General features: G+C 38.1%; 3 protein-coding genes across 10 annotated transcripts in view; 1 reads left to right on the forward strand and 2 right to left on the reverse strand.

Annotated features, from left to right (window-relative positions):
* LOC113016664 (dipeptidyl peptidase 4-like) overlaps positions 1-8,196 on the reverse strand; it is a 22,348-nt gene extending 14,152 nt beyond the window's left edge. The window contains exons 1-2 of one of the 2 annotated variants that reach the window (XM_026159658.1): positions 8,160-8,196; positions 167-254 (exon numbers count right to left, since the gene is read on the reverse strand). In XM_026159658.1, the coding sequence (XP_026015443.1) occupies positions 167-254; positions 8,160-8,165 (94 nt within the window). In that variant the 5' untranslated portion in view covers positions 8,166-8,196. Of the gene's footprint in view, positions 1-166; positions 255-353; positions 585-8,159 lie in introns of those variants that run through there. The other variant, XM_026159659.1, reaches the window with a different exon arrangement.
* Positions 309-19,584, forward strand: LOC113016665 (grancalcin-like). 2 transcript variants are annotated; one of them, XM_026159661.1, is made up of 8 exons: positions 309-327; positions 9,673-9,882; positions 12,247-12,316; positions 15,069-15,112; positions 15,293-15,440; positions 16,171-16,284; positions 16,491-16,549; positions 18,788-19,584. In XM_026159661.1, the coding sequence occupies exons 2-8, from the start codon at positions 9,685-9,687 to the stop codon at positions 18,812-18,814; spliced, it is 660 nt and encodes a 219-aa protein (XP_026015446.1). In that variant the 5' UTR covers positions 309-327; positions 9,673-9,684; the 3' UTR covers positions 18,815-19,584. The 2 variants fall into 2 exon arrangements, with proteins under 2 accessions (XP_026015446.1, XP_026015445.1); XM_026159660.1 differs by lacking the exon at positions 309-327 and adding an exon at positions 8,955-9,130.
* Positions 19,585-23,273: 3,689 nt separating this feature from the next.
* Positions 23,274-25,646, reverse strand: part of LOC113016662 (potassium voltage-gated channel subfamily H member 7-like) — a 79,796-nt gene continuing 77,423 nt past the window's right edge. For 5 of the 6 annotated variants that reach the window (XM_026159656.1, XM_026159654.1, XM_026159655.1 and 2 more), the window contains one exon: positions 23,274-24,686. In XM_026159656.1, the coding sequence (XP_026015441.1) occupies positions 24,411-24,686 (276 nt within the window). In that variant the 3' untranslated portion in view covers positions 23,274-24,410. Of the gene's footprint in view, positions 24,687-25,189; positions 25,339-25,646 lie in introns of those variants that run through there. The other variant, XM_026159657.1, reaches the window with a different exon arrangement.

Below are 25,646 nucleotides of genomic sequence, written 5' to 3' on the forward strand. Positions count from 1 at the left end.
TCCCGATGAGCTAAATGTTTTCTTTCAGTGTTTATAGAGAAGTATTAAGTGACAACGGTCCAAACAACGCGCAATGACGCGCGCATAAAATACTTTCTGACAAATGTGTTTAACGGTAAAGCAGAGATGACGCCAGTGTGTGAAGCATTTAATAACAAAGACTCACCATTAAGAAATATAGCCGTGGGGACCGCTATCAAAACGACGACCACAGCTGCCCCAAAAATTCCGAGGAGCACCTTGGCAATGGAAACCTGTTCGAAGGGACAAAAGTCAGAAAGTGCAAACGGTTCCGTGTGAAGCATTCCATACGCATAACAACGACGTGTGAGTATTAACAAACCACCACCAACCATTGTTTCTGGCCGTAAAGTGAAGTATACAACCGATATCGCTCCGAATCACAACTTCATCGATCCAGTGCCACACGCGCAGAGAGCAACAAAGTTATGTGACACATTGGTTTGTTGTTAAATATTATCTCAGCTCAAGTTTCAAAGGTGACACAGAAAATGTTCAGCGGAGTAAAGTTCGTCAGGTTTTATGATGCACAACAGTTTTGAGGAAGTATGTTATCCAGCTGTTCCCCAATTTGTCCGCTATTCAGAAAATTGTTCCTCTTATTCAGCATGTGGACCAAAATGCCATTTCACTTAAATATAAGAACACATATCGTGTCTGTAAACACTTTTTGTTTTGTTCAAGGCTGCAATTATCAGTTTAGTCTGTTACTTTGTTTTGCAATTGCCTGAAATGACAAAATTAATATCTTGTTTGATTAGTTATTTTCCTGTTCATACAGAAAGAGAAAATTATGCTTGTTAGACAGGGACGTTTGCCAGGAAAAAAGGAAAAAACGGATTAACGGTTTACAACTATGACTAAACAGAGTGTAGAAATAAATATTAAATAACGTCATTTTACCTCTCAGGACCTGGCGTCCACATATGTGGACATCACATTTTGGGTTGTCTAGACCAAAATACAAAATTTTGCTCTACAAGGGCCCGATATCCACATACGAAGACAGTATACTACCACTGTTCTATCGAAATTTAAAACGAATGTCCTCATATGTGGATATCATTTTTCCCAGAAACAAAAATCAGGTAAAAAGATAATACTTTGTTTTTACATTCATCAGGTCCCAATCAGCCCAAATAGCAAAGAGAAATTAAAAATGCATGCCATGAAAGAGTTAGGAGGTTAAAGAAAACGGATTATTTTCATATATTATGAACTACAAAAGATGATCACATAGCACCCAATATATATTAATTCCTGCAATTGTGTTATTAAATACGATTTAATACTGTGAAGGCTATTAAAAAAAACAAAAAAGCTTAAGCCAAACTGTACTTGAGCATCCTTATTATGTGCCAAAATCTATTAAAAATATTTCACTGCTTTGATAGCCAGATAGTCACCATTGCTATCACTGGCTATGCTGCTATTGTGGCTAACTCAGTCAAGCTAAGTTGTAGCATTATATATGCAGTCCTGAGAGTTCATTCATAAAAATCAAACAAACACAAGCTATTCATATTGAACCACCATCCTGTATGACAAGGAATAACTTTTTGTTAGCTCTCATATTGCACTGCATATGCTGTCCACCACTTTACATGACTGTCAAAATTATGTCTTAGATGCATCCACCATATAGTCCCTTCTGTAGTGCATGGTAAGAGTCCCCAAGCCGTATGCAATGCAATAAGTACGGAGGAATGAAAAAGTTATTTAAAAAAAAGTGATTTTACATTCTCTGCTCAGATGTATTTTTCTAACAGCTGTACAAATAACACTATTTATTCTATATATGTACACACACACACACACGTATATATATATATTTTTTTTCTTTTTTTTCAGTCAGTGTGACTCTCAGAAATACAAGTTTAGGGTTTTTTTTAGACATTATTTCCACTGACTGTGCAAGTCTTCCTCTTTGCACACGACACTGACCAGTCTGAAAATGCTAAGAGCCCATTAAAGGCTTAACAAATATAAAGCTGTGCCTTTATGAGGAATAGACATCATATTCTGCACTTATTTTCCTCATACCGGACATCCTCAGCAAACAAATAGACAGTGGATGTCTTCCCTAATGCAGCATGGCTTGTTTGAAGAGTGTTACTTCACAGATGCCTCCATTTAGCTGACACTCAGCCTGACTAAAATCGTTTATAGGTGTCACTTTATACGCATTTAGTCTTATTGGACAGATATAGCTTTGACGTATGAAGGCAGAGAGTGAGGAAAGAAAACATGACAGATATAGAGCAAAGTTTGAACCGCTGGTCATCTGAATCTATGTACAGTTGTGTACTGGTGGATTTATAATCTAATGCAGGATTTTGATACATGGAAATATTGCAATGTCTTGACATAACAACCATTTTTCAGTTTAAAGAAAAGTGAATAAAAACAGAGAAAACAGGAAGTCATTAATGTAAGATAAACACTGTCACCGAGTCAGATTATTTTTTCAACTCTCTTTCAACTCTGCCCTGTGTTAAATAAAAATTTGTTATATAGGGCATGAGACATTTCTTTGGAGGGTGATTGTGCTTGACCGCAACCAGCCTTCTAATAAAAGTGTGCCGTCTCAGGGATAAATTGAGAAGCTGGGCCTTGACTTAAACAGATTCTTTGCTTCAGGTTGAATAGCCTTGAAATTTGGGAGTTGTTTGGAGGAACTGTGAGGAAATCACTGCTGTTGGAAATAAGCCAGTGAACATTTTGTAAACATCCTCACTGCACTGACGTATCAACTTAATCAGGGCTGCCCAATCCCAGTCCTCGAGAGCTACTATCCTGCAGCTTTTAGATGCATCCCTACTCCAACACAGCTGAATCAAATGGTTTGATTACCTCTTCAGCATGCCATCATGTTTGGCAAAGGCCTGATAACAAGCCATTCATTTGATTCGGGTGTGTGGGAACAAGGATGCATCTAAAAGCTGCAGGACGGTAGCTCTCGAGGACTGGGATTGGGCAGCCCTGAACTTAATGATACGTCAGTGCAGTGCAGCAGCTCATTTAAAAACCACTCACACACAGATACTTCAGATTATACACTACAATTACTAATGTTGTTTTGCAATACAAATTTGTATTTCAGTTTGAAGCTATAAACACTATAAGTGGATAAAGGACTGGATACTGATAAACTGATAGATCATATAAATGTTTTACTGCTGTAAGTCCTGTAACTAATTGTATTTACTATTACATATGCACAGTATATATGCACTGCTCAAAGAAATGGAACCTAACAAAAAATAAATGAAAGGTAAATCGCATAAATCAAATAGTGGATCTTGGTGAGTGAACTATACAAAATGAAAATCTTTAACATACATGTGAGCAATGTTCCCTCTAATTTTTCATGTGTCTGAGCGAACACACAAACTCCCTGAGCGGTCCCTTGGACCACTGTGAGCAACAGCAGACAGTGTGCACTGTGGTCACGCCAGCATCGAATCCATCCAAGTTACATGGTTTATTAAAACAATCAAATTACAGCATTTACATTTATGTTAGACTACTTTTAATTAACTGCCTTAGCCCACTTACGATGAAAAAAAAATCTTGTTCATGACCTGTGTAGGATGTTAACACTATTGGAAGTACCAAAAAAAAAAAAAAAAAAAAAAAAAAAAAAAAAAAAAAAAAAAAAAAAAAAATATATATATATATATATATATATATATATATATATATATATATATATATATATATATATATATATTTGCAAAAGAATCTGGCTGCAAAATAAAATACAGTATATAATGACCAATGTTGGGCAATTTAATTATATAGTTACTTATATAGTTACTTCTTCAAAAAAGTAACCGAGTTATGCAAACAAAGTTTTTTGCAGCTGTTTACCTAAAAATGCAGCCAAGGCGTTTTTTAAATAAACATTTAAAACTATTTACAGAACAATCAGGTGTTCTGCATCAAATTTGATGCCACAAAAATTATTTGTGCCACTCCAAAAAACAATTTCTGACCACTATGAGATAAAGGAGAACAACAGCCTGATACCTGCAGGCCTGACAACAGGAGATGTATCACTCCTGTAACACCTGTAACATTCAGTAGTCCATTGTTCTGACACACACAACAAAACTATTGACTACACTACACACTAACAAGATTTGCGCTAAATGTCTCAAATCTCTCATATCTCAAATATCTCAAAACACCTCCGTCACTCCTAAAACTTCCGCCCTTCCTAAACAATAAATGCCATGTTGCCATATCATATTTTGATTGGTCGACATGGTATATTTTTCGACCAATAGGAAAGGGTGGGTTTGTTTGGTTTTGTTTTTGCTCACAGGGGGAGAGCGCTTTCCTTATAAAACGCCGTTTACCGTTTCTTCCGCAGTAAATATAAACAACGATAGTATTCAGGAAGAAAACCAAACATTGCATATATTTGTTTTTATCATAACTCTGGTTTTATGTGGCCTATCAACTAGAGATGGACCGATCAGATATTACGTATTGGTATCGGTCTGATACTGACCTAAATTACTGGATCGGATATCGGAGAAAAATAAAAAATGTAATCCGATCCATTAAATATCACGAAAGCACCTCACAAAACTTGCAACACGCTGTAACTCACCTCAGAACGTTAGCACGTCGGAGCAGTATGCATCACGTGATAGAGCGGCTGTGGCATGCGGGACCTGTCGGTGGTTTGGATAGCATTTGGAGCTTCGCTAGCAACCCGGCATTTCATCTCCGACAAAGTTATCCCCGAGAGAAGTAAAGCAAGTGTGTAAGTAGTGATGGGACGTTCTGTATCGAGGCTTCGGAGCGTGTGTTGAGTAATGGAGGGGGCGTTTCCGCGAAGCGCGTATCGAGGCTTGCTTCATTTATGGGAGGAGCTGAAAATGATGACGTCCGAAGCCTCGCTGCCCGGCTGTACCACGTGACTGGTTCATGAAGCGGTTCGAACTTTGCCGCAAATAATCATTTTCCATACTGCCAGCATAAATATACACAGTATACTGCCATCACTACAATATACATGTTTTACACACTCCTTTTGTTGTTGACATTTACAGGCTGTGTGCAAAATGCCACACTCTTCAAATTCATGCCAGCTATTATTTTTACGTCCAGTAGGTGTCCTGCTAGAGCAAATGAAGCTTCATGAAGCTTCGCGTTGGGGTGAACCAATTGGATGAAAAGCTCCAGTGCTTCATGGGGCTTCATCTGCCCATCACTATGTGTAAGTCCATCTCTGAATGTTTGTAAAGCATTCCTGCGTTAAGCTTAACAAGCGATATATGGAGCGACTGCCTCTTCTTGCTGCTACTTCAATCATGAAACTGCTTAATGATCAGCTGATCGGCTTTTCTGTTGCGAGTCCATCTCTCTGGTTTGTTTTTGGCCCACTTTGCACCAGAAAGAGGAAACCAGCGGCTAAACAACAGCAGCACGTGTAAGCTTGATCAGCTGTTGTTAGAATTTATTTATTATTACTTTCTACTCGAGGATCTTTTTCTACGTAGCTGACGCTGGTAACTGTGCAGGGGCGGATCTAGCAAAGTTTAGCCAGGGGGGCCGATAGGGCATTAACAGGGAAAAGGGGGCACAAAGACATACTTTTCTTTCTTATTCTCATTTAAAATGTCTAGCTTTTAATAAATAATTATCCGAATCTTACACCGAAAGTTTTAATTTGATGTAAAATGAATAGAAGTCAATTACTGTATATAGTGACTATTAAGTCTAATATATATACCCTAGTAAGCTATAGTACTTTTTCCTTTGGGAAGGTACCATCTGTACAGTCTGCAATTTTGTTGAAGAAAGATGTTGACTCTATTTAATATTTCTTGAAAAATAATTGATTTCTGTGCATTTTTTTTTTCACACTGCATCAAATTAAGGTTGATTACGTTGATTAAGCATCATGAGGTGGAGCGTGAGGGGTGGTTCCCTATTTTTTATTTATTTATTTTTGTTGTTGCTGGGAGTTGGAACCCTATTAGTTAGGTTGCTTAATATTTACGCTAAGTACTCTTTAAAATACCAGAATAGGGAGGATGGTGCAGGTTTAAGTTTATTAGATTGATCAGTATTGCTGAACTATAAATGTTTTTTTTTGCATATAGGTATAACAGAATAGCTTTAGTGTAGTTGTTGTTTTAAACTTGAGTATGAACTTATACAAAATGCAGCAAGATATTTAAAAAAAAAACAGTTTTATTGATTAAAACACACTATATCGGATTCATATCGGTATCGGCAGATATCCAAATTTATGATATCGGTATCGGTATCGGACATAAAAAAGTGGTATCGTGCCATCTCTACTATCAACACAACATTTAAAACTGGTATAAAGTCCACACGTTTTCCGTCAATTGTTCCGTCTGTCCTGCTCACATCTCCAATGGTTGTACACGTTATTATTAACGTGGCTTCACTCCATATCATCCACGCCGCTTTGCTAGCTAAAACACCGTTGTCGGCACATAAGGACGCTGCCATAGCCTGTCAACGACGTTGTTTAGCTGCATACTGTATATACGAATGTGAATCGCATTATTGGCTGGACTATGGCATCCCATAGGTGGCATCGTTCTAATCCCTTACGGGAGCAGCCAGTCATTTACTGACTAACACTGCAAAACAGAATTGTTAACATATTAATTTTAATTTAAATTCAGGTTGGATTTTTTTTGTGCACAACGCAGATTTTCTGTGCGCAGAGACCGTGCCAGCAATTGCGCACATGCGCAGCTTAGAGGGAACATTGCATGTGAGTTAGTAGTGTTGTGTAGGGAGCCGTTGACATGTCTTGAAGTTCTCCAGAGGCCTGATAATGAACTAATCATTTGATTCAGGCATGTTGACCCAGGTTGATATCTAAAACCTGCAGGCGCTAGAGGCCTGGGGTTGGACACCCCTGGTTTAGAGCATCAATAAGCTCTCTCTAAAGGACAGAAAGACCTCATGCCAACCTCATGGAGTATCATTCTGACAGTTTAGTCAGAAACATGCACAAGTAGCCTAGTGGAGGTAATTTTGTAGGGCTCTGCTAGTGCTGCTCTTGTTCTTCCTCACACAAAGGACAAAATACTGGTCCGGGTGTTGAGTTGATGCCTGCCTTAGCCTATTTACACTCTTAAGACTGTGCAGCGAGATGCAGCAAACCTTCTAGTACCAGCATTTATTGATGTGCTGTACTGGAAATACTGGACTACCTCTGAACCTAAATGGGCAATAGTGACAATGACACTAGCAAAAAGCAAAACTGGAGAAACGTCAGTCAGAAAGGCCTCTCCAATGGCACAATATTGTCATGTTCAATTGCACCAAAGGAAGTGATGTAATTTTACAGCGAATTGTTGTAGAATGTCACTTTGGTAAAATAGTTCAAAAAATCTTGAGCAACTATATTCACGTGAATAACTGAACACAACATAACATTATGAAATGACGGATAGATTGTGCAGTTTGAAGCACCAGTATTACGGTTTTATCCACTGCCATGTTTCTTTATTTGAACTATATTTGGAGAATCACACTAAAACATAACTGAAAAGTAAAATACAGTTAATAATAGCATAAAACCAAGTTAAGACCCAATAAAATATAATGAAAGGAAACAAAAAATAAAAATAAAAAACACTATCAATAAGAGTTTCCACAGAAAGACTTAACAAAAAAGTTATCATTTGGTTCTGAGCTTGTGATTGAAGACAGCGAGGAGCAGTATTTTTTTTTTAAAGATAAATTGAGATAAATAGTCTGGAGCTGTTGAGCTGATGTGGCATTCTTAGAGCAGACAGAACCGGATCACTGTAGAAGGTTCCATGATTACAGATTCTGACAGTCAGACACCTAATTGTTAGAATCTGGAAACACTGCAGAGAGGATTGGCTAGTTTTTCATGGGCACAACCAATGACTGTATGGGCACAACCCACAAATGCATTTTCCTCACAAGTATGGCAGGAATTCCAACAGTAATAAATTTATTGCTAAGAAACATTGTTACAACAAAGAAATAAGTGACCAAACAGAAATTCTCTTTTTATGCTAGGTGTGTGTGTGTGTGTGTGTAGACAGAGAGACATTATTCTTTCAAATCCATGCACCTAGATTTTTTCACAGCATAATTACCTTCATAGCAGCCAGTGTGTGTCCTCGATGACCTACAGCACTCTCAGATGCTCACTGATTTCGGTGTTTGGCTCTGAGTGTTGGTATTTCCCTGTTATGATAAAGTGGGACCTCCCACCCCAGATGTTGGTTCTGTTAAGATACCACTCCACACTAAGCCATGGACATAACGTACAGGAAGTAATGTCTTTTGCACTGTCCTTTGCTCTCACAGTTCTCTAGCAGCCTCAGATATTTTGCTTTTCATTTGTATTTCTTTTACTGAAGTTTTACTGAAGAATGAAATGCCGTGAAGGCTGCTCACTTTTACAGATGTGAAATCTCATCTTCTATTTGTTGATATTTTCAGCTTCCTGTCTTGATTAGATACACATATTCTTATGATAGTGTTTTAGGTAAAGCTACTTTTGACTCCTCCCTTACTCAAAAAGGGATCGCGACAGTAGGTAGCTATACATAAATGATTTGGCAGGTTATTTATGCTGGATCTGCAGACAATTAAGAATAAATAAATAAATATATACATTTTTAAACTTAATTTAAACGTATCTTAATGTGCATTTTTCTTACTTGTAATTTTATTTGTTTCGTTTTTATTTAAAGACCTTTAAATTCCTGAAATTATGAAAAATAAATAGTATATAGCGCTTCTTTATTACACGAGCAGAACCAAGGTTTCCACAGCACAACCTAGTGGTGAATGACAACATTGCAGGAGAGCAAAGCTAAGAGCATTTTGGCGGTCCTTTTAAAAATGCCCTGTGCTCTTCTGTCATTGGCTAGTTGCAATGTCTGTCAAGGCACTTCCGACAACTCTCGGCAGCTCGGATGTGATGCACTGCTCTTCTGACTTCGGAAGTTACAGCGTTGTTACAGTGTAGCTCGTATCAAATCACACTGGCATTTTATAAGTATTAAACTTGTCAGAGGTCTTTCCTTTTCACCAAATGGCTTATCCAGGATACGGCGGAGTGAGTAAACTGTACTAAACACTGTTAAACGAGCTACAGTAGCTAGCAGGAGGGTTAGCTGTTGCTGGAGGCTCTTGCATATTTTACGTTAAGTTGTGACTGTAGAGGTGCTGCATTTGTTCCTGTACTCCTGTAGTAATTATTAATGTGGTAACTTTTTACCTACTGTAACTCAGGAGCTATATTGGCGTCCTCTGTTGATTGTAAATGAACTTTTATACCCCGAAAAAATGTCTTCCGGGATGAAAAATCTCTCAGTGCTCGCCTTCAGTCTCTCAGCTGTGTATATGAAAAAGGTTTTGGCATAGAGTAACCTATGAAATTACAGCAAGTACGATTATCGGTGCTAAAGACTTTCTTTATGTCTGTACACTGTATTTAAACAAGCACTGCAGAGTATTTGAAAATGTAGCGTATTGACAGCACTTTGTGTAGGGCACACAGGGCAACAGGTTATAATTGTTTTGTGGTATGAAACAAATCAGCACTCTGATCAGTGTTTTACATACCAGTACTAATCTTCTCTCTATTTTCTGTCTCAGTATGGGGGCCAAATGCCAGGCATGCCACCGCAAGGAATGCCAGGAGGGCCCATGAGAGGTCCCATGCCTGGGAACATGGGGGGTCCGATGGGAGGTGGGCCACCTCAAGGAGGATATGGACAGTATGGAAGCTATCCAGGAACATTTGGTGCCCAACCCCCACCTGCAAATGACCCAATGTGGGGATACTTTACAGCCATAGCAGGCCAGGTGAGTTTGGATGCATGCAGAAACATGTCAGTCATAGTCTTTAAGAAATTCACATTTTCCCAGCAGCTTTGATTTCATTTTCATATTTCAGATCAAAAACGAGACAGGCTCTGTCTGCAGATGTTCAATATGTCATAAGTGTCAGGAGCTCAGATGAAGCAGTAAAGGAGCTCTGACTTAACTTGAGTTCCCTCTGTCATCAATGCATAGATAATGCACAAAATCTTGGCTGCTGGCCTCCAGTTCGAAACGGTGTGAGCACAAAGTTTTACTTGATAGTGTGTGCACTCAGCTGAGAGGTTGTGGCTTGCTGAGACGAGAGCAGAAAGTTGTTTAGTTTTCAAGAAAAAACTGCATTAGAAACATTACAAAACAGCAGTGTACATGCACTTGCACAATGATGTTTGCAGTTATTGCACTCAAACTATTTTTGTTTAGTGGTTTTTATTCCGGGGTATTATTTCCTGTGGGATAAAACTGTTTTTAAACCTACTGGTTCTCATCTTCAGAGACTTGACACAGCTGCCTGAGGCCGACAGGTCGAACATTCTCTAATATCTGTTGATCTGTGGTCATTATATTTTTCATATTTGTCGCATACTGTAGTCTACCAAAATCTCATGGTTAAACGAGTTTTATTTAAAGTATCAAGGTTAACGGTGGATTATTTTAATTGAACTTTTTTTTTTCATCTTCACTTACACTACCGTCTGTCACATCTTCTTCCTTTCTTTACTTTCTGCTACACAGACAAGATCCTCTGCAAGAATGAATCATGTAGGACTAATATTAGTCTCTTAACCTGCCTACATACCATTTTCAACCTTTTTGGTGCTAAGGCATATCAGAGGTCAAATGTAAAGTTTTGATAATTATTAAAGTTTAAATAAGTGTCCAAACAGGCAGAGAGAGAACATGAAAACTATACAGAAAGACCCCAGTTATGGTTTGAACTGTCTTGCTATGCAGTGACAGAGCAAACCTCTACATCACCATGCCACCCTGCATAAGTGGTTGAAGAAATAAGTCACAGATAGTTAATAATTCGGAGAGTCAACTCTTACATGTCACCTCATTCACTCCTTCAAGCAATTCTAGTCAAAATCTGTTAGTATCACCCTGTCTTTCTCTGGTATCCCAGTCAGTGTTTGTTATAAGCTAATGTAAGCTGCAAGGCTTAAAGAGTGAGTGCCAGTAGAGTTTGTACTGGTCTATAAACCTTCCATCCGTTATGGATGCAAAATAGAAGTAAATGCACAAAATAATCAAACTATTGGTAGCATTCATTTAAACTCGTTGGTTTCCTGGCACAGGCTCGGGTCTTATGTATAGTTTTTTCAATAGTGTTGAGTTTGGGTGTTTGGGAAGGCCATTCCAGAAGCTCAATGTTAGGCAGCTTTATCTCTTACAGAGCCAACTTTGTTGTGTGTTTGGGGTGATTGTCCTGTTTAAACACCTAATTGTGTCCAAGTTTCAACTGTTTAGCTGTTGATTTGAGGTGATGTTGAAGAATTTGGAGGTAGCTCTGACAGATCTAGAGGAGGTCTGTGTGGATGAGTGGGCCAAATCCCTGTTGCAGTGTGTGCAAACCTGGTCAAGAACTACAGGAAACGTTTGACCTCTGTAATTGCAAATAAAGGCTTCTGTACCAAATATTAACACTGATTTTCTCAGGTGTTCAAATACTTATGTGCACCAGTGCAATACAAATAAATTCTTTAAAAATCATACAATGTGATTTCCTGATTTTTTTTTTTTTTTTTAAATGCTGTCTCTCACACTGGGGAATGCACCTACAATGTGAATTTCAGACCCCTCCATGATTTCTAAGAGGGAGAACTTGCAAAATTGCAGAGTGTTCAAATACTTATGTTCCTCACTGTATACAGCATAAAGAATGAGCATCATGGTACAACCATCATGCTTGACAGTTGATAGTGTTAGGTTTGAAGTCTCACCTTTACATTTCTTGTCATTGTGGCCTAATAGTGCAGTCTTTGTTTTGTGAAGGATCAGGATCACTTATATTGGAATCTGCATCTGTTTAGAAATGGAAAGCTGAGACCTTTCCAACTTTTGTAAATCAACAATTCTTCTTAGGTCTTCACTGAGTTTCATGCACTTTCCTATTCTTTTAGGTATTGGTTAATCCAATGAGGACTGCCAATTTTTTTTTTTTTTTTTTTAAACGGTGAAATAAATTCTTTTTTAAAATAAATCTGGTGGGAAAGAGAAATTACCAGTTGTAATTAATAGGCCTTGGCTTTGTCACATTAGGAAACCATCCAATTCCTAATGCAGAACCATCCGCACCACTTCTTACAATTTTAAGTGAAAAAATATGTGACTTCCTGCTCTGTACAGGACGGCGAGATTGATGCAGAGGAACTCCAGAGATGTCTGACTCAAGCTGGTTTTACTGGCAGCTACAGTCGTAAGTTTACTGCTTTCTCTTTAACTAAAGAGGTCGATGCTTGAATTATGCTTTTACACAATTTCTGTTTTAATTTTGAAGGGCAGTTTATATCTCCAATATCGAGCTAAAAGTTCCAGCTAAGTGGGCCCTTTAAATATTTGTTACTGAGAGCAATTTTTACTGAGAAACTGAGGAATTTTCACTGTCACAGCTTGGATTTTATAAATGTACACTTTTTTTGTGAAGTCTTGTTTGTGGACTGTTCACTGCATATCATTAATACGCACCTATGTTTATGTGTATTTAAAAGGGACAGATTAATTAGCAATTAATATGCCAGGTCTTTCCTGGCAGGTTGATGACATATAAAATTAATCAACAAAAGCAAACATTCAGACACATGTGAGCAATAAGTATGAGCAAAAAGGACAAAAACACGTAGGCGACTTTCCGTGAGATTACTTCACATCATGAAACCTGCTGAATTAACCAACAGTAATAACTTTCTAAAGCCGTCCTCTGGCCCGCCCCCTTAGGGCAGCTCTCACATGTTTATACATGTAGTTCCACACAGTGCTGAGCTCGAAGAGAGAAGTGAAAGGTTCAAACAATTATTGAAACACCCCAGAGTTAAGAGGAAGGATGAGGTTAACATACGTTGCAAGAATGTAATTGCGCATGTGAAAGTTTGGTCATAAAAAATACATTTTTACAGAAAAGTCACATTTATGAAAACCTTCTGTTGGCTCTAATATTTGACTTAGAAGATGCTGAAGCTGTACAGTTCTACCATTTTTGGAGTATGGCGTGTTGCATTTGATCTTCATAGCCACTGGTCTATTGCTCACTGGATGGTTGACTGTCTATTATAAAGAAGGTAGTGAATGACAGATGAGTGATTTTGGACACAGCTACTGTATCTGTAGTGATTGGTTAACAGGTTTAAAATAGTGATTCAGTAAGTAAATTATCTGCAGCAGTTTTTGTTGTGAGCTAACAAGTAATCTATATCACCACCTAGGGCTGCTCAATTAATCGAATTTTAATCACGATTACAATCTGGGCTTTTAATGATCATTAAAAATGACTGAGCCGATTATTAGCCCCTCCCTTGTGCTTTACTCTGGCGCTGCTCCGTGTGGCAAATCGAGCGCACCTCTCTGCATTTCGAACAGGCGTCACAACAATTAAGAGGACCCGAGGGAAGCTCGGAAAGCTAAGCAGAAGTTATTTGGAGAGGAGAGTGACTGCCGTTGGTTGAAAAGAGAAGTAAAAAAACCCCCAAAAACTTCAGTGGTGTGGAAACATTATGGGTTCGCGGAGTCAGACGTGGATCAAGTAGACATAGTGTGTAAACGTTGCTACAGCGTCGTAGCTGCACCACAGAGCAACACTGCAAAGTTCACTAAACATAGATGTTTACATTTTTCATTTATTTCTTATATTGCAAACATTTGCACTGTTATCAGTATTTGCACACTATTTTATATTATTTTTTAAAGTCATTATTCAATACGTTGTTATTGTTAACCCTTTAAAGCCGGTCAGAGCAGCACGCTCTGTTTTGTGTAACTATTTTTAAATCCCTGTAGAACCTGAACCATGTAAGCTAGCGCAATAATTTTTTTGCATATGAAACTTAAATCTTATGCCATCAGCTTGTCCTAAGTCACGGTTTCCTTCCACATATAGCTTTGCAAAAATTGCATAAAAAGCGCTTGCAAGAACAAAAACATAATATTCCAGAAACACGCTTTGCCAATCCGATCAGCTGTTCGTAACACTTCCCACAATGAAAAAGATGTCAACGCGAACTATCGCATGTCCGCCATTTCCTGTCCGAAACCGGAAGTGACGTCATTTTCACGGAAAATGTCGTTTTTTTTACTTGTAGGCCTTAAAAGCCTATACTGGTGTTTTTATAAGTCATGTTTGACTTTTCTGAATAGTTTCTGGGATGCTTAGAACTCGAATTGCACTGCTGGAAATAGTTTATTTTGATGCACATGCTGTTTTCTTTGCAAATTTGCATCATAGGATTGTTTTTTTTGTTTTTCCTGCAGTATATAAAAATTGCTGTATCTCCAAAATAAAACTATGAAGACACTTAAACTAAATTTCCTGTTGTTGTAAACTATTTTTTGCAACTTTTTTGTATTTAAAGTTTTGAGGGATAAACCTCTTACATTTCTCCAAGTAGAAATATATGTAAAAAAAAAAACAAAACAAAAACGATTTTCAATTTTTTTGTAGTTTATTGCACTTTTTTGCAATTAATGTAATTACTATGGACTTAATGCATACATATTATTAAAATATGGGCTATAACAGTATAGCAACTTGAAATGCTCCCACAAATGGCACTACAACATGTAAAAAAATAATATAAGCTCTGGCGGACTTGGTTCTATAGTAGGTCTTAAAGGGTTAAATAAATATCGTCAAATAATCGCGATCTCAATTTCAGTGAAAATAATCGTGATTATCATTTTTGCCATAATCGAGCAGCCCTATCACCACCAGCTTTTTCACAAGAGCAAATACTAGTTTAGAGCTTTATTGAGAAACCTTGTAGGAGTCATACGATTTGGAGTCACATGGAACTTCCTTTAGGAGCTTCCTAAATCCAGACCTTATCTTGGGATGCTTTGAGTATGGTATTAGCTCTGAAAGTTGCTTTCAACCACCAGGCAGTACTTTTGTGTTATCTTTAAAATGAAAATAAAAATGTTGCCTCAAGTAATTTCTAACATGTGTATTATCTTTACAGCCTTCAGCCTGGACACATGCAGGATCATGATTGCAATGCTAGATGTATCCTTTTTTGTACAGTATCTTTGGTCTAAGTAGCTGCAATATGCTGCTCGTCATATCCTAATCAAACTTTTCAGGTGAAATTCCTCAGGTTTATAGCAGGCGTGACTCAACCTTTGCTTTGTTATAGCAATTACTGTCCTCATATCTGTGCTTAAATCTTAACCAACCTGTCACCAGAGAGACTTGACAGGCAAGATGGGTTTCAATGAGTTTAAGGAGCTGTTTTCAGCTCTCAACGGCTGGAAGCAGAACTTCATGATGTTTGACCGGGATCGAAGTGGAACTGTAGAACCTCACGAGATGACTCAGGCTATCAACGCCATGGGTGAGAGTCCTAACATTTCAGCATCAGATACTTAATGGCTAATATCATCTTTAATTTAGTGACACTTAATTAGACCTAATAATATGTGACTGGTTTTTACTGGAGTTACCACTTGGCCCTCACAGTGAGAAGGTTCTGGGCTCCAGCCTTCAGGCTTCTCTGCTTGGAGTCTGCATGTTCTCCCTGTGCCAGTGTAGGTTTATCTGGGTACTCCGACTTCCTTGGGCAGTGCAAAGACAGGCATGTAAGGTTAATTTGCGTTTCTAAATTGGCCATATTTATGAATGTAAAGTGGATAAAGCTTTTAAACTGTATAGAATAAAGTACATTCAGTATGACTTATAAAGCCACAGAATAATGCTATAAACAGACGATTCCATAACAGCAGGCCTTAATCTTGAGTCACAGTACTACGAAATGCTGGTGATAATGGTTTTCATCATTATTAAATCTTTCAATTATTGTAAAAAAAATCTATTTATCTATACCTATCTATCTGTCTATGAAGTGCTTTGCAGCTTTCTTGCAAAAGACAGCAGTGAAGCACTTGCTTCCACTATGATGAAAGAATAAAATATTGAACTTTATTTTGCTCATAGGAGTGTTCTTTTGATTTCAAATCTAGTAAATTATTTCACAGTGACACAACTTTTGACCAGCAGATTGACAGGAATGATGAGCCTGATATTGTCCCCCCCCCCCCCCCCCCCCCCCTTTTTTTTTTTTTAAGGCTACCGCATCAGTCCACAGGCCCTGAATGCTATTCTCAAGCGATACAACAAAGGGGGCAGGGTCTTCTTCGATGACTATGTGGCCTGCTGTGTGAAACTCCGAGCTCTCACAGGTATGAGAAGACAGACAAGGTCTGACATGTTCAGTGATCAGCCATTGCAAACGCAGACATGGCTTTCATTTCACCTGTATTCCCCTGCTGTTCGCTGTAGTGTGCTGCAATGTTCTACTTTGCTCCATCCTTACGTCTGAGTCACGAAGCAGCAAGAAATTAGTTTTATTGAAATCATGACCCTGATCTTACTCTGCCTGTTACAGACAACTTCAGGCAGAGAGATGTCATGCAGCAGGGATCTGTCACCTTCCAATATGATGATGTAAGTATTTTTTATGTCCGGTGTTCCAATTTAGCTCTGCCCGAATCTGCTCAGATCACCTGGTTGCTGTGTTTGTGGTGTTCCAAACACCTGTGTTACCCATGCAGGAAAAAAAAGATTTCTCCAGTCTTACTCTATTTTATTTTATTTATTTATTTTCCTGTCCTAATCCCCAGTCATGGCCATATCACAGTCCAAGTTAAGCCCTTTGCAGACATGAATAGGCAGGATTTGGCCAGCATTATAGACATTTTTCATCGGTTGTGAGTTTGGTGCACTATTCTTACATCAGCACAACGTAAACTTAACAGTAGAAAGTTGCAAGGTTAAAGATCGATTTAAACTAGGGCTGCTCGATTATGGCAAAAATGATAATCACGATTATTTTCACTGAAATTGAGATCTCGATTATTTGACGATATTAATTTAACCCTTTAAGACCTACCATAGAACAAAGTCCGCCAGAGCTTATATTATTTTTTTTATTTTTATTTTTTATTTTTAATTAATTAATTTATTTATTTATTTATTTTTACATGTTGTAGTGCCATTTTTGGGAGCATTTCAAGTTGCTATACATCAATACAACTGTTATAGCCCATATTTTAATAATATGTATGCATTAAGTCCATAGTAATTACATTAATTACAAAAAAAGTGCAATAAACTACAAAAAAATTGAAAATCGTTTTTGTCATTACATATATTTCTACTTGGAGAAATTTAAGAGTTTTATCCCTCAAAACTTTAAATACAAAAAAGTTGCAAAAAATAGTTTCCCACCACAGTAAATTTATTTTGAGTGTCTTCATAGTTTTATTTTGGAGATACAGCAATTTTTATATACTGCAGGAAAAACAAAAAACAATCCTATGATGCAAATTTGCAAAGAAAACAGCATGTGCATCAAAATAAACTATTTCCAGCTGTGCAATTCGAGTTCTAAGCATCCCAGAAACTATTCAGAAAAGTCAAACATGACTTATAAAAACACCAGTATAGGCTTTTAAGGCCTACAAGTAAAAAAACGTCATTTTCATGGAAAATGACGTTTTTTCCCTTCCGGTTTCGGACAGGAAGTGGCGGACATGCGATAGTTCGCGTTGACATCTTTTTCATTGTGGGAAGTGTTACGAACAGCTGATCGGATTGGCAAAGCGTGTTTCTGGAATATTATGTTTTTGTTCCTGCAAGCGCTTTTTATGCAATTTTTGCAAAGCTTTATGTGGAAGGAAACCGTGACTTAGGACAAGCTGATGGCATAAGATGTAAGTACAACTCCTCCGGTTTCATATGCAAAACAAATTATTGCGCTAGCTTACACGTTTCAGGTTCTACAGGGATTTAAAGGGTTAACAATAACAACGTATTGAACAATGACTTTAAAAAATAATATAAAATAGTGTGCAAATACTGATAACAGTGCAAATGTTTGCAATATAAAAAATAAATGAAAAATGTAAACATCTACGTTTAGTGAACTTTGCAGTGTTGCTCTGTGGCGCAGCTACGACACTGTAGCAAAGTTTACACACTATGTCTACTTGATCCACGTCAAGTAGAACCCATAATGTTTCCACACCACTGAAGTTTTTTTTTTTTACCTCTCTTTTCAACCAACGGCAGTCACTCTCCTCCCCAAATAACTTCTGCTTAGCTTTCCGAGCTTCCCTTGGGTCTTCTTAATTGTTGTGACAGGTGTTGGAAATGCAGAGAGGTGCGCTTGATTTGCCACACGGAGCAGCGCGAGAGTAAAGCACGAGGGAGGGGCTAATAATCGGCTCAGTCATTTTTAATGATCGTTGAAAGCCCAGATCGTAATCGTGATTAAAATTCGATTAATTGAGCAGCCCTAACTTAAACCTGATCTCACTATATCTGACTTGCTTTTTCATATGCACTTCTTTCAAGCAATGTGTAGAAAACTTAAGAACTACAGTGATAGTCCCCTCCTCACCTATACCCTTTATCGCTCTGGAGCTTTTCCGTTGCACTGACAGGGCTCCGAGAAACTATCATAGAGGTTTTGTCCTTGCACACCTGTACACCCACGGTGTGAAATGTTCTCAGCATGACAAACAAAAGCACGCTGTGCAGAGGGCCCAGGACGTGTTTGCAAGCTGTGGGATCCTGCAGCAGTTGGGGGTTTGCTAGCATCTTGCTGTAGCTTTAAAAAGCATTTCCTGTTGAGTTGTTGTGGATGACCACATTTACCACTCTTCCCCCTCTTGTTGACAGTTTATCCTGTGCACAATGGCCATCTAAGTGCTGTCGTCTGTCCCAATCCACGAGGGCAAGCTGTTTGTGTGCCAATCAGAACCTAATTCTGGATTATTGTCTCACGGGAATGCAAGGGAAGGCCAGTATACTAAGACTGTGCAGCAACAGAAAATTCACCCACTGCTTGTAATGCTTACTATAATGCATTAATTGTGTATTTTACACAGGGATGTGCTGAAGATGTACACACATATTATAAATCAGCATTGAAGGGCAATATTTTAAAGCCTGTAATAGAAATGTTTGTCTTTCAAAATAAGGGCACAAATATTATAATCTTTTAAGTTTATTAAAAAAAATGTAATCTCATAAAATCTGCATGTAGTGGCTTTAAAGGGCTTCATCATAAACACCTTTTTGGATTTGGACTTCAAAAATAAATTTTTTATTTAGGATGATTTCCAAGAGATTTTATTCAATAACCAAACACCTGTTTTAACAGAAATTGTAAGATATGCTAACAACGTATCGCTGTTAAAAAGATGCTCTGATGTGCCATTAGACTTTCTGAATGTACGCTCCAAACACCTTTTGTTGGACTTACAGGAAGTGCATCACGAGTCACGATTGATTGTTGTTACAAAGAACATGTTCATTTGCTTTTTATATTAAATGTTTGACAGTAATGGATTTTGTCAGCTGCTGTTTTCTCATTTCCCCAATCTGATGTATACCTCTGTTTTATACAATTTACAAAACCAGATGCATATAAATTAAATTTACCAAGCAGTCAGTGATGACTGTGTGTTGGAAAAGTAGAGTGAGATCTGCAGTCTGTTCAAAAATGTTCATGTGTTTGAGATTTTCCAGCTGGGAATGTTTCAGCTTTTCCCCTTCGTCCATTGACAGCATTTTTGGAAAATCAGAATAACGACTTTTAATCAGCAAGCATTCTGTTTATTTATTTATACAACTGCGAATCCCCGCCCCCCAAGTCTATTTACACAATACACTTTATTTCTTTAAATATAGTTAACAGAAACATTCAAATTAGCTGTTAAGTGTTGCATTGTATAAAATACAGTGGCAAACATTTAAAAAAAATGCATAAAAACAATTGTGAACAGCACTAGATTTAAAAAGTGACATATCGAGTACAGCAAGTTTTCTAATCTCTGTGCAAAAGTCTGCAAATCCCAAGAAAGTTCATTAGATGCCTCTTCAGGTTTTGGACATGTCAAGTTTTGTTCTACACATGTGCTTGAGAAAGAAAGCTTATCCAAAAAAAGCAGGAAACATTTGTATCGTCCTGTAAAGATCTTTAATCTCACCCATGTTAATTGTGTATTATCTCACCACTTGGTTCTTCTGGAAGGATAAATCTGATTTCATCATTTCTCTCATATCTCACCAAGTTTTTGATCACGTCTACATGTATTATTGAGTGGTTTGGAGTCAAAGGATCAAATGCAAGCCAGGCTCTCTTCAGAGAACAGCGAAGTTCTGGGTTTGAACTTGCTTGTTTCAACATACCAAATGATCAGAGAGAAAGGTCCAAGTAAAAACTGGGGGGAAAAAAATCATCAAATCAATGTGCAAAAAATCAAGACAAACTCTGTGCAACACATCGCCTTCAGTGTTGCCCATCTCTGCTTGCTACATTGAGAGGCTACGCATGACATTAATCATCATCATCGTCCCAGCAGTAGTCCACAGCATTCCAACCGAGAGCAGGGCTTTTGGAAACAAACAAGGTACATAGAAAAATAATGGCAAATTAATACTTTGTTTTAGAAAAATAGATGTAACTGTTATTTCCAAGTCTCTGCGGATGAGTCGTGTGCTGTAATTACAGATCAATACGTGTCACGCAGACCTTTTTATAATTGTTTCAAGTGCAGTCTCCATGCAATACACGAGCTTGTGCTGGACTTTATGTAGTTGGAAAACTAAAAGGACTAATTCTCATAATGCAGTCTAATCTAAAATGGTTTGGTACATTTACATTTGTGGATAAGCAGATTTTTGGTGTGTCGGACTGATGTTTGTAAAGGCTAGAGCAGGCGAATAAAGCTAAGGCCGTTTGGAGGCTGAGCTCTGTCCTCAGCATAAAATACATGAAATAAACCTTGTTTAAGATGATTGTTTAATCATCATGCTTTGTTAACGTTCACATAGGCAATGTTATTTTAGGAGTATAATGGAAGACGTAAAGCATGCAACTGAATGAAACTAGCCTCCAGCAGTTCCTTCCAGCTTTCAAGAGAATTTGGGACGCTGGTTCCTGTCAAGCAGTCTCATTCTCAAACACTTGAAGGACTTTTATGTCAAGGAAATCAGTTTAGGAGTTTTAATTATTTCTAAAACATTTATTTTCTGTGACAAAATGACAAATGGAGCTCTTCGTTTGAAAGAATAATACCAAGTTAAGATGAATTTGAATAGGTGTAAACGCAAAGTTCACTTTATCTGATGTATCCAGATACAGATAATTCATAAGAAATCATGTATGTGTGCACAAAAACTGAAATGTGTACACATATTCTCACATATTCTTTTCTTCTTGTATGAACCGGGCATGTGTATTAGGAAAATTACCTTCTTAAACCATGAATGGATTTAGCCGATCCTATCACTGATCTTTTGTATACAAAAACTCTGGATCTTGTGTGAAACACTCACTTGTGGGAACTGTGTTCTGTTGGTCTCAGTTCTACAATCAGAAACAGATCAGCAGAAGCTAGAGCTCTGTATGTGTAAAGCAAAGGGCAGCAGGTGCAAGGGTTAAAAAAAAAAAAAGAAGAATACCAAGGCATCAATAAGGTCCTCCAATAAGCCCCATCCTTATGTATAACCACTACACACTATTATTGTTATTTATAGCTCCCACATCAAAAGCATTTACCAGATTTAGTGTTGCTCAGTCACGCTAGAGTGTAAATAGGGCAACAACCTTGGTTGCCCTGTGATTGCACTGAATCGTGAAGCACCTTCAAGCTTCAAATAGGGCAGCGACCCATCTCCAAACAGGAAATGTGGACTGATCCTCTCACACAAATTGGCAAAGGTTTGCATATAATTGCTAAGTTAGGAATAAAGTCAGACTACAAACATGTTGCAATGAGGCAACGTGTCAATATGAGCAACTCTCCTGTGATGAGTCTCTGCAACAGCCCACTCGACTCAACTGGTTGCTGCTAGTTGTATACTGATTATATTCCTGTATCAGAGCCTGTCATTTTGCAGTTATTCTGCTATATTGCAAAAACAATTTATGGAGGAATTTCTGTTTTAAAAACATAATGTTCTGGCTGGACTCTGAATCTACATAGCTAATGTGAATTTCTATTTACTTTCTGTGCAACAGATTAGCAGTTTTGACTAATTCCTCACAGATAACTGCAGTAGTGTTCCCAGACCTGGTCCTATCTTCGAAACAACTATTTCAGAGGCAATAAGATCCCAAGGTTGCAGTAATTTTGGTCACACCACAATCTCCACCCACTGTTTTCTACAGTGTGATAATAATTAAATAATAAGAAATTTAAGCTCCGGGACACTTTCTTTTGTTTTATTTCCATCACATTATTACTGATCTCCATGTCAGCAAGTCAAGCTTGACTTACTCTGAGAAAACCATGTGTACGCATGTTCTGAAGTGTGTTTGACTCATCCTTTGTCCAGCTTTTTCATGCATATTCATGGTTTATATATTTGGCTACTGGTAAAAGTTGGATTGTGTGTGTGTGTGTGTGTGTGTGTGTGTGTGTGTGTGTGTGTGTGTGTGTGTGTGTGTGTGTGTGTGTGTGTGTGTGTGTGTGTGTGCGCGTGTGTGTTTTTTATAAATGGACTAGCTTAATAAGCTACAGGAATTATTGTTGGTGAATTATCCTGAAAAGTCTGGAAAAAACAATACATTTTGTAAACTTTCTGTCACAAACAGCCATCAAAGATTCATGCTGACTTTTGTCAGTGTCTCGTTGATCACTACCAAAATAGAATAGGACAAGCAGACAGTGAGCTGTGCTTCACACTGTAAACCATCACAGAAAAAAAACTTGTCCAAACAGCCTTGACATAAATGTCCTTCATGTTTTTGACTTCCTCAGGGTGTTAATCATCTTCATGTTGTGGTCTTAATTTTTGTTTGTTTCTAATAATTAAAGTGAGCTAAAATGTGTGAAGCTTTACATCAGGTTTGCTCTATACAAGTAAATTCATCCACAGCACAAACGCTATGTTCTTCAGCTCATAGATAATTATTTCCAGAATGTATTTAACTCTAGAAACATACCAGAAAATCCACTGTGGCTCCTCATCGTTACATCATTATTGCTTTCAAAGACTGACAAAGTTGTCATTGTGCTATGGGACATCAGAGCAGCCTCTACACACTCTAATATTACATCCTGTAATAGGGGCTGAATAACTGGTTTTTCATATGTCATGGCAATGTGGTGTACATTAGGCACGCTAAACATACAGACAACTCTCCTTGCCAATATGCGACTGCACCAATTTATTTGGAGCTTGAAAGCTGTGGAGTGAAATATAAACTTAGCACAAAAAGTAAGGAAGTTTGTGTTTGGCTAATTGTATCAGTGATTGTTTATTTCCCCTTAAATGGTGCCACATTTGTAAGGAAAATGCATTTGTGGGTTGAGCAGCAAAGTTAAGTATGTGGTTGCTTGCCAAACAGCTTATTCTGTGACCAACACAACCACTTTGGCTGACTTGGGTCAAATGGTGGTTGTAAAATGGGACACCAGCGCACAGCACTGTGCTACCAAGCTGGTGACTAGGATGAGGAGGAGGTGGAAGGCGAGGCCCCTGTTTTATAATGAACAAATTGTCAATATTTCTTGTTTCTTCGCACTTCAGTCATTTAATTCAATAAACAACACCAAACAAGACAACAGATAAACTGGTTTGGCGTGTTTTTCATAGTTTCAACCCACTTGCTCAACACTGCTGCTCAACCCACAAATGCATTTTCCTTACAAATGTGGCACTATTTAAAGGGAAATAAACAAGCGTTCCAACAGTATAACATTTATTAGCAAGAAGGATTATTACAACAAAGAAATAATTGACCAAACACAAATTTCCATACTTTTTGTGCTAAGTTTAGAAATGCCTTGGAAAGAGTTTCAAGTAGCTTTGTTCCCTGTGAGGAGGGAAGAGTGGTGGAAAATGAGAGTGGAAGGCTACAGTCTGTGTGCAGTCTGTGAGCGTGCTGAGGCCACCCCTGAATGAATGGTGGTTTGCACTGTGTGTGAGGAACATGCAACAGAAGACAACATGAGAAAAAAAAAAATCATGCATATCTTTTCGGAAGAGCACATTAGGTGCCTTGAGTTGCTGGCAGTGTTCTATTTCAACTATGTACATGGTAGATGATGACTTTACACGTGGAAGTAATATAGTGTATAAATACCTCTGTATAAATGGATTTTATACATCTAAATTGGAGCACAGGGCAGGGACGGAGGAGGGAGCTAGGGGGTTTTCTCAAAAGGAATGGAAGAAAGTCTACAGTTTCTTTTAACCTTTGCATATTTAGTCTCTTTCTTAAACCCTGAGTCAAGCTTTAGAAATAACCTTCAGTCATTGTCGAAGGGTTTGGAGTGGGGGGTGGGGGCTACATCCCTGGAAGCCCCGGGTCGGAGACTGGCCTGTGGAGTCCCAACATTCCTGAGCTGCTGGGGACATCTGGTAGAGAGGCTTGCCGGCTTGATGGGAAATTCAGTGGATGTTGGTGGTGCTGCTGCTCTGCTGAGTCTAGGATGTCTCTCTGCTCAGTCTTGGTGTTATTCTCAAGCAGTCCAGCTAAGTCCCCATTGGGATGAGTCTCTGCATGGAGAAGGACTGGGGAGGTTTCTTTGGATGTGTTCAGGGCTCTCTCTGAGCCGGGGCTCTGGGGATGGAACAGTACAGTGGAAATCCACAGAAATTAAAGAAAGACTACACACAGCAAACGACTTTCTATCACATGATATAAACCCCTGACACCCGGTCAACGTAGGAGTGGTTTTTGGTAGTTCTTTCCAAGGCTTTATCTCACTTACTTTCTTATTAGTTTTAATAAATAATAAATAATAAAAATTTAATTTAATTTAAATTTTACTGTGAATTTTGTCCTTCCATATAGGTGCTCTCCTGCATTATTTCAACACTGCTTTCATAAATATCCACCTATAATACAAAACCTATAATAACAGGAGATGAAAAATTTTATTTGCTGTCCAGTAGCCTCTTTATTTATATGCCACTACTGCATGCCATTAACTTTTTCTACTCTCTGTGATTCGTTCTGTTTGTTGTCTTTCTGCTCCTGTTTTCTCTCTCTTGTTTTTTACGTCACCTGATGGCTGCCCTCTCCTGAACCTGGTCCTCCTGGGAGGTTTATCCTGTTTTTTAAAAAAAAAAAAAAAAAAAAAAAGGAATTCTTCCTCCCCACCATCACCAGTGCTTTGCTCATAGGACACACAAGGGCAAAATATGGCTTGAGGTTCAGAACTGGCACATGGAGCTTCCTAATCAGGCTCCTGATGTCCTAAAACTAAAAACTAAAAAACAAACAAAACAAAAACAAAAAACAGTTAGTAGATCTCATGGCGAATGACTGAAATGAGTCCATCCTGCTCGATTTAAACAAGACAGTGCAATAGTGCAAAAAAGTCAATGTGGCCTTTTGAAAACAAACGCTTCTGATGCTCGTCACAGGAGATTGCTGGTTCATAAGGATAGTATTATTAATAAATCTTATAACATTTCAGGCTATTTACCTTCAAATGTAAAAGGACCGTGAACTGTGAACTGCTGCCACAAATAAATCAAACTGGATTTAATGGAATAAAAGATCAATATTTAATAT

This window comes from Astatotilapia calliptera, chromosome 23, assembly GCF_900246225.1.
Source record: "Astatotilapia calliptera chromosome 23, fAstCal1.2, whole genome shotgun sequence".
Classification (NCBI taxonomy): Eukaryota; Metazoa; Chordata; class Actinopteri; order Cichliformes; family Cichlidae; genus Astatotilapia; species Astatotilapia calliptera.

Coding starts and splice junctions, on each gene's coding strand:
- LOC113016665 (XM_026159660.1), top strand. CDS start 9,107: ATGGCTTATCCAGGATACGGCGGA. Junction 15,441..16,170: donor TCAGGCTATCAACGCCATGG/GTGAGAGTCCTA, acceptor TTTTTTTTTAAG/GCTACCGCATCAGTCCACAG. Junction 16,285..16,490: donor GAAACTCCGAGCTCTCACAG/GTATGAGAAGAC, acceptor TGCCTGTTACAG/ACAACTTCAGGCAGAGAGAT.